Source organism: Aulostomus chinensis, chromosome 19 (genome assembly GCF_037954235.1).
Source record: "Aulostomus chinensis isolate RoL2024-O1b breed Wild chromosome 19, RoL_Achi_v1.0, whole genome shotgun sequence".
In the NCBI taxonomy this organism is placed as follows: Eukaryota; Metazoa; Chordata; class Actinopteri; order Syngnathiformes; family Aulostomidae; genus Aulostomus; species Aulostomus chinensis.
Window position 1 is genome coordinate 6,911,260 of NC_141338.1, and position 9,576 is coordinate 6,920,835.

The 9,576-nt window shown below is 41.4% G+C and overlaps 1 protein-coding gene across 1 annotated transcript; it reads left to right on the forward strand.

Moving 5' to 3' along the window:
* The first annotated feature begins 486 nt into the window (after positions 1-486).
* On the forward strand, positions 487-5,825 carry btc (betacellulin, epidermal growth factor family member). The gene is made up of 5 exons (XM_086187234.1): positions 487-780; positions 1,424-1,531; positions 3,038-3,158; positions 3,324-3,470; positions 4,226-5,825. The coding sequence occupies exons 1-5, from the start codon at positions 741-743 to the stop codon at positions 4,371-4,373; spliced, it is 564 nt and encodes a 187-aa protein (XP_086043360.1). The 5' UTR covers positions 487-740; the 3' UTR covers positions 4,374-5,825.
* The last annotated feature ends 3,751 nt before the right edge of the window (positions 5,826-9,576 follow it).

A 9,576-nucleotide genomic window follows, 5' to 3' on the forward strand; every position in this document is an offset into this window, starting at 1 on the left:
TCACCAGTTTGTTCTGTTTTAATAATAGTGAGTGCAATACAAATAGGACAGGAAACCTGTTCCTGTTATGTCATGTCTCAGTTACAAGCAAATTCTACTTATGGAGCTTAAATAAATTAGAAATGTCCAGCTGAATGACTCTGACTCCGGTTGTGATGAGTTCAAAATACTCTTCCTCCTAATTTTTTTCTACTGCTTGTCTGTTCAGGGGATTAAAGCTGGAGTGAAAACAAGGGAGGTCAAGCATTAGGCAAGTTTCTGACAGCACGTTAGCTGGTGTTGATTGTCAACAAATGCTCCACCTGCCGTCTCATTCTGGAGAGAGAGAATGTGAGGTATAAAGGTACACTTGTTCTTTGACAGGAAAATCACCTGACTAGCTTGAATGGATTCTCCTTTAAAGGTGTGGGCGGAGTGCAGAGAGGAGAGTTGGGTTTCAGTGCCACCCTCTTTCTATTCTCACACACACCAGAGTGCAAACCAGTCACAGTCCATGGAGGCACTTCAGCCGGTGTGAGTTCATGTGTATGTCTGTTTGTGTGTGTGTGAGTGTGTGTGTGTGTGTGTGTGTGTGAGATTTGGATTGCCTCACGCTTCCCTGGCTGATTATGGACTTCCATCACTGAGGAACCATGATACAACTCACCATCTGGGAACCTGCAAAGCCTGTCTTCAAAGGTTATGAGTAAACAAATTGTTTCGACTGGTTTTAATGTTGCGAGTGAAGATTTTTATCAACCATGGCCAAGGTGTACAGACTCTGCGTAGGAATAGTTACAGGTACTGTGACTCCTTCCCCAGATTTCTAGATCGTTAGAGATTCCAATCAAGTGTTTTCTTAACTTTTTCCATGCTGTTTTATAGAAGAAATGCATCTTCTTTGCAAAAACACCCATTATTCATATTCATTTGACATTGCTGGCACACTTTTTCAGACTCGGTGTAGTTTAAAAGCAGGATCTTTCTCTGCTATGGTAATTTGGAGCCGTTGTGTAGGTAAATGATTGAATGTAGAGCCAGCGCCAAGGCAATAAACCATCTGTGATAACTATTCGTTATCTAAACAGGCTTCCCTCATGTGAATGGCAATTGGATTGTCCTCATATGTCAGTGTGTTTACATTCTTGGTTTTTATGTAATCACCCCGATCATATGGTTGAAGAAATGAAATCAGAGACTGAAATGGGTGTGAATGAGAAAGCCTTCTTTCATCTTCTTACCTAAGAAGGACGGCTGTCATTATGAGTCAGCAGCTATCCACTGACAGTATCCCTCACCAGTAGATCCTGCAGGTGGAATGTGGTCAGAGATTTCTAGTTTGTGCATGGTGCACATGTTTATATTTGTTTGTTTTGAGAGTGTGTGTGTGTGTGTGTGTGCACGCGCATGCATGCATGACCAGCTCTTGTTTGTGTTTCTGCAGCTCTGGCCTTATGCAAATACTCTCTGGCTGATTGGAATGCCACCGAGGAGTCTGCCAATCGAACTGTGTCCCGATGTCCTCACCATGGCAACAGAGACAACTGCACAGGTAGATATGGACAGGTGGTTAGGGGCCAGTTCTTTCTGCGGTGTCATAAACGGTTATTTTGATGTAATTATGTGGATAAATCATGCAAACACACAGAGGTAAAGACACTCAGCATGGAAACAGGGGCATTTGTTGTGGTTGTACCCCGAGCTGTTCTCAGGAGCTTTTACTTCTCTGCCTCTCTGAGAAATAAAACAATACTTGTTGGCAGGTGAGTGCGATTAAATCTGCAGGGCAATCAAAATTCATCTCCTTTGAATGGAAACATTAAACATTTTCATTTCAAATCACTTGATGCAAATTCATTTTTAAAAGGTATTGTTTTGGGACGTCAGTGTAAAGTATATTTTCACATTGTTTTCATCTCACTCTGTGCAAGAAAGTGAATATGAGTATTAGTCAAACTATCCAACTGTCCCTTTAACTGTTGTAACGGGATATTTTTCTTTTTCTTGAGGTTGTGGCATCAGGCCCGCGCTCTAGTTTCAGCTGAAGCGCTCTCAATGATGTCACCTGACCAGCAGTATTATTTTACAAGCTGGTTTTCAAAGGTAATCTGATGGGAATGGCTAGTAAAGATAGCGGCAGCTTGTGGTAAGAAGAAGCAGCGGGATGGTCAGAAGTTCAACCTTATGGCTTACCGGCTCCTGGGTGTGTTTTAGTGTGTGTTAGTTAGTGTGCAAGATAAAAGAAATGGGGAAACTGAGATGCAGTGTATATATTACATGCTTTTATATTGTAAAGTATTGTCACACTGGACACGCGTGGGGAATGAACCCTTAATGACGCCAGGCTTTTCCCGGCTCTGATTCATCAGGCTTACACTCTGGATCATATTACAGTCTATTTATATACAAGCTGGAGCAGAAGATGGAGGTAGAAGTCAAGCTGACAAAGCTGCAGAAATGAACCCAAATTTTTGAGAAATGCACTTGCAGAGGGTTTCGATAAACATTAAAAAAAAGAAGAAGAAAAAAATAAACGGCTCAAACAAAATGTGTTTATATTCTAGTGATGAACCTCTGGCAGTTGTACTTATTAACTTCCATCAGGAGCAAAAGGATGATGTGAGGTTAATACAGAGCAACACATGTTGTACGAGGGAGGATGATCAGCTGGGAGCGGTGAAGACTGCTGTTCGTCTCCTATTTCCAACCTATGGTCAACGGTGGTTTCTTTTACAATTCTACAATTCTACAATTTTACAATTTTGTTTAGCGGACGCTTTTGTCCAAAGCGATGTACAATGCATGATCGGCCTCACCCTCTCACTGTAGGTGCCACGTTCTAACCATTACAATGATTTAGCTGTCATCATTAGTCTTTCCCTTCCATGTGCTGTCTGGTTTTTCCATTTTAACATAGCCAAGCATTAATGTTGCTGTATGTGTTTTAGTTCACGCATTCAACGCATGATCAAATCACCAGCATATGAAGAAGGAACCGTTTTGACGTTATGACAACGACTGAAAACTGATTTTAAAGGTCGTCTTTTCATGTTCCCAGGAGACACAATAGACACGGGGCAGTGGAGCGGCCACTTCTCCAAATGTCCAGAAGAATTCCTCCACTACTGCATTCATGGGGAGTGTCGTTATATCAATGAACAGAAGACGCCATCTTGCAGGTGAGAATCTTCTTCTAAGGTGGAGATGAAGTGGTGGAGAAACAAGAAGAGATGGATGAAAAACAAGATCATTTTAGAACCCCTCCACAAAAAAAGGGAAAAATTATTTGTTTGTATTTCCTAAACTCTGTGACATAAAATTCATGACTGTCTTCTTTGTCTCAGGTGTCAGTATGGTTACATCGGATCCAGGTGTGAGTATGTGGACCTGGATTGGCGGATAGGAGAGAGGCGACAAATCATCATCGCCTGTGTGATCGCAGGGCTGGTGATCCTCATTCTGCTCATTGTATTCCTCTTCATCTGTTCACAGTGAGTTTGAAAGACAGAAAAAAAACTGTTTCCAGACGATTCAAGGAGAATTTGAATACCACAGTAATTTCTGCTGGCTTAATATAAAGGTCAAATGATGACTTACATGTAAAAAAAAAAAAAGTCAATCTAGCCAACATTCATTCGTTCACTACCATTTAGATGCCTCGAATTTGGCCACCACCATTTTGTTTTGTTTTGTTTTGTTTTTGGCAAAGCGACCAAAGGTGATACGTAACCAGTACTGAAGAGCGCTTTAGACCACAACCCCATTAGGGGGATATTCATTGAGGTAATGAATCAGGTGAGGCATCGGGCAACCGACTTCTTTTGCAGCAGTTTGTTTCGCCCCCTGCTGGTGAGTCGACAGATTCTACCACATTGGTTGTACTGTTAAGACCTGGAGGAAACGCCGTCTTCTTTTAACATTCTTGGGGCTAAATTACAAAAAAAAAAAACAACATTGGTAGCAACCTGACAGTGTTAGATGTCAATTTGTACACAAATTATACGAAAAATTAATTGGCCTGTTGGCAGATTTCTTTAACTCCTGTCTGATTCAGACAAGGTGTTTGATCGCATTTCCAGTATTTATGCTAAGCTAAGCTAAGCTAATCGGTGCCAACTTCATGCTTAGACACATAAAAGTAATTTGAGCACTGTGCCTGACAAACTATTATTGTAAAATGGAAATGTGATAATTGAACTGTGACATGTACTTGAGGTGAACTTCATAACATCTGTTTCTCTGTCAGTCGTAGGTTCAGCACATGTCGGCAGAGGGGAAGACGAAGAGAGGAACCGAGGAACGGGACGGAGAAGCTCAGTATGATGGACACTAGTGCAACACACGCAAGTGTAATGGCAGACTCAGCAGAGCAACCACACACCAATGCTGTATGAGAGATGTGTGTGTATGCGTGTGAGTGCATCCACCAGTCCGTCTGGGAGTTGTTCGGGACAGCGTCCTTCATGTGACAGCTGTTGCCTTTTAGAGGGCCCTCTATCCTGCCAGGAATGTGACCCACTCAAAGAAAGCACGTTTCTAGAGAGTCAGCCTCTGGCTGTGGAACATCAAGCTGGGGCTCTGAGGAGTTTTTGCCCTTCACTTAAGGAGCAGCCCTGTCTGAAACGTCAAACAAGTGACAGAACAAAGAAGCTAAATTTCTGGATTTACGATAAACACAACTTGGACAACACTGCTAGACTGGTCCCGTTGGCTTTGCTCCACCATTGAGGAGCAACAGGCACTTTACAGGCTGTGCAGCACTGAGTAATTTGTTGCTATGTTGGAAAAAGCAGTGACAGCCGCTGGCAGCCGGTGATAACAGTAGATCAAGTTACACAGGGATGGAGACATGAAGATAATGAAGAATGGGCAGAAAGGAATGAGGATATACACTCCAGGTCTTATTCATGAAATCTTCTTATGCAGAAATTTGTACTTATAAGCTGTAGGCATTTTAACCCTCAATTTAGTCTTACAGACAGGAATCAATGCCTTTTATAACTCATTGCTCCTGAAATCTAATTGCATACCTCTTTGTCGGTCACCAGGGCTGGCAAAAGACTTTCATGTTACATGAGGTAAACGATAGATTGGGAGTACGAATAGCCACTGGACTTTGATTCATTTCTGTAAAACTAATAAAGGTCCTTTGATGAGTAGAAACAAATTTGTGCCCAAGGACATGTCATGAATTTGGTCTGTTTTCATTAATTTACTGTACATTAACCATTGAATGCATAGAATAATGTCAATTTCCAGCAACTGTTCTTTCATTTTATTCTGTACTTGTGGCCCGTTGCTACCCTGAGTAAGGGTTTATCTCGCAAAATCCCAGTTCTGCTATAGTATTCTAACATCACAAAATCAGCAGTTATCATCACCCAGTCATCGATCCACAGCACCATCCACATGTAGACTCCCACAGAATATTGTTACTCATCAGCATCAGCAATGCAAGCAGTGTCTTCTGTATATGAATGTTTTAGACTCCTCGGTTAGAGGAGGACAAGGAGAACTTGTCCTGGAGAATTTCTGATCCAGATTTTTGGAGTCGAGCAGCCTCCGAGCGACAGACGCAGAACAGCCGAGCCTGTGTGTGAGACGGCTCACCTGAGGAGAAAGTGCTCCACTGTATGAAACACTTTCTAAACCAGCCTTTCACTGGGATTTAATGTGTATCTCTTTTAAATCTGCAACTAAATATAGAATGAGGAGAGTTCAGACAAAGTCAGTTAGCTCTCCTGCTATTTAAGTGTCATCTATTTTAATAAACATGCCATGTGCTGTCAGTCAACCTTGTTTTTAATAATTTGCACAGTAAATATACCTGACAGCAGTTGAAGTTAAATCGTGTAATTGATTTCATGGTGTTTTATAAGAGATATTTCTCAATGTGATCTTTGCAGACTCATATATTGCTTTTAATCTTATCTCAGTTAAAACCTCTGCTGATTTGCACTCTTCCTTGCAGATTAATTCTGCAGATTCCCCAGAAAGCTCCATAATTAGATGAAGAATGATTAGTCTGTCTGACAGCACTTTGCTCGTATTGTGTTGCTATGTTGCTGTATTACCAGTTGGAGTCAGCAGTGGGATGTCGCTGGACCTGAAGAAACGCTGTTATAAGACAACTTTGGCCTTTTCCATCGGTTAGATCCTTTCATTTTAATACTTCTAAGGTCATATTACAACATTACAAGAGGATTTGAGAGTCAAAGAAAACATCCCCATATGTTTCTCTGTTGGTGACGTTTTTTCCTTTTGAGCATCAGATGAAGATGATTTGGAAAAATTCTGCAAATGCTCTGAGAAGGTGATAGCAAGGATGATAGGACCAAAACAGTCAAATGTTCTCAGAAGGTCAATGAAGGTTCTGCAAATGTTATGCTAATGTAATGCAGAGTGCTGGAACATCTCTCCTCAAGGTTGCCAGGTTATTTTGACTGTTCTTGGAGAGACAGCTGAATAATACCCCCCTACTCCTACCAGGAACTCACATTATAACCATCCAGGACTATTCTGCAATGGCTTCAAAGCTTCCCACCGGAGGGACTATTCACATAAAGTTTGCAAAACGTACGACGAGTAGCAGGGAAAGGAGTTGTAATACTCATCAGTAAGTTAGCATTGATGCTAGTGTGCTGTTTCCTTCTCTCAGAGTTTTTCTTCCCTTTTTTGCACCCAATCATCGCATTTAAGCTTCAAAACTAATAAGAGTGATGTTTATTTGGGAAATTATCTTGTACATCTTCGGTTGAGCGAATCCATGGCCATGCGAAGTATCGGGTTAAACTACAAGAAGACGTCACACCGGGTTTTGAACGGATCAAACGGCAGGTAACATTGTGAGATTGCTTCAGGCAGATTTAATCAGAACCGGCTTGCTCTTTCCCCCTGATATCTGTCTTTGTGCTAAGCAAAGCTAAATAGCTCCTGGTGGAGGCATTATACAGGTCTTCTAATGCTCAGCAATCAGAGTTTTCTCAATCCCTTTTTGCTGTTTTACAGTTATGTTATGCCAGCATAGTTCTGCAGCATTTCTGTCAATTGTTTTGGTCACGGCAGAACAAAATTTAATCAACAAAATAATTTTGCTTCCTCTCTTTTGCAATATGTCAACTTGATTTCATGCGCAGAAGCAGAAGGTCAACCAAACTTAAGAATCCTACCCCAGTAAGTATAAAAATTACATTTTTCGATGACTTCAAGGATGTGGATTTTATAAGACAGAACGTGAGGCTGGAGTGTTTTCATACTGGAACTCTTAGCACTTTTCTTATTGAGCAAGGAAATCTCTGTTTGTTTTACAGAAAAGATGTTAGGATCTTTGACCTTATTTGAGGTGGCCCGTGTTTCCGTCTGGCTTCATGAGAGTGACAGCCGTGGAATGCAGAGTTTCTATATGAGGGGTGTGTCCGCGCCACGATAAGAAAGACAGATACCAGCCAAACTGTTCTGGATGTTTGATTTGGAGCAGACTCCGTGAAATCGCAGTCACAGACCCATTTTGAAACACCTTGAACAATCAGTTGACAGCAGACAATGGATGAAGGGCAGATATGACTGCACGCTTGGTTAAGTAGAGCTTTCGCAGCAGCAGCAGCTAACAGCTCCATCTGTTCTCCTCTGGAATGTGTGTGAGATGTTGGCTCCAGCAGCTGCGGCTGACAAACTGTTCAACTGGAACGTACTACAACTCGTAGCAGAGGTGGCGAACACGAGTCACGTGACTTTAGTCGCAAATGTGAGGATCTGCCTGATAAACACAGGCTCGACCTGACTTTCACGAGTTATATGAGGCTTGATTTAGATTTATCTTGAGCTCTTTTATTATTATTTTGTTTATTTTATTGTATAAATATTATTCTAGTTATATGTCACTATCGAATACAATTTTGTGGAACGTGTAGATCAAATAGATTAAATAAATTCCAGTATTTCATTTTTTTGAGTGCCTGATGACTCGAAAGGACTTGACTTTTTCAAAAAAAGTGTATGCATTTTATTTGAACCACAATTTGGTGATTTAATTTCAAACATTAGTTTTCGTTTAATAATGTCTATGACTTGTGACCCAGGGACTCTGAGTCAGAGCAGATATGCTAACTAGATTACACAAATTTAATTTTAAATGAATATTTTCATGCAACATTTATACTTTTTTCAATAACTTCCGTGCCATTTGACCTTTATACTTCAAGTCAGTACCAGATATTATTAATAGTCAGGACACACACCCTTTCATTGCCTTTCATCCCCTCATCTGAGCCGCATATAAAATAAATGCAAAATTCATAGATTTTTCTTTTAACTTTTGTATCCTGTCTCCCAGGGACTCCTTATGAGGACTAGAGACTGAAGCAGTTTTGATTCTAAAGATTTATTAAAGGCAGATTTTGTTAAATGAGGTAAAGGGATTTGGACCGCGAGCTCTTAGATGGCTGCTTGAAGGCAGCTGCGACCGCAACAGCTCATATCCAGAGAGGCCAATAGGGACCTCTGCTGGTATTGGAACAGAGAACACAAACCTCATAGCAAAAAGCTGTGAGACCCCCTTGTTATAGTTCATCCAGTTAAAACCATGACACCGACTCCAGTCACTAAAGTTTAGAATTTTAACTTTCCTGCTGGATAACACACAGATCACCACTCGCTGACCTCTCGACGCCACTCGGGCCTCACACACACAAAAGATAGTCAAGTTAGGTAAACACAGACTTAAATTTAGTTAAGTATCCTTGAACTGGGTTTAATAACCTTACACATTTTGAAGCACCCATTTAAAACATATTAGTTTGCCAGGAATGTTTTTTATGTGGTGCAGTGGTCAGCACTGTCAACTCACAGCAAGAAGGTCCAGGGTTCGAGCCCCTGTTCGGGCACAGGATCTTTCTGTGTGGAGTCTCCATGTTCTCCCTGTTCCTGTGTGGGTTCTCTCTGGTACTCCAGCTTCCTCCCACAGTCCAAAGACATCAAGAGGGGACGAGGCTGATTGATACTCTAAATTGACTGTAGGTCGATAGACTGGTGACCTGTCCAGGGTGAACCCCGCCTCTCGTCCAAAGGCTGCTGGGATGCCCCCCCATAACCCTTAACAGGATAAGCGATAGAAAATGGATGAATAGAGTTTGATGATGGGCTTAATATACCACATTCTGTCTGCAGCTGTACCTGCACGGCTTAGTTCCACTCATAAACTCATAAACTTTTTTTTTTACAGATTTAACATCTCATGTGATCTTTCTTGGTGTTAGTAGGTGGGTTGTGTAATCTTTAAACAGTTCAAGTGAGCTGTCTTCCCTTGATGCATTAATGAGGCTGTTCATAACCACTGAGTGCTCGGTGAGCTCATTCCTCCACTAAGGCAAACTTCCAGCCCCTGCACATTCATGTTTGGGTCCTAATTAAAGCTTCAGGCTGCCCCAGCGGATCGTGGCAGTGCTCATGGCTGTTTGGTAGAGCAGATGGTGATGAAACCTGATCATAATTGGATTTTGCATGAAGCTGCAAAATAATGTGTGCACTGTGTATCATTTCTTGCAGCCCCTTGGTGCCTAATATATATATATAAACACAATATGATTTTAATGGAAATCA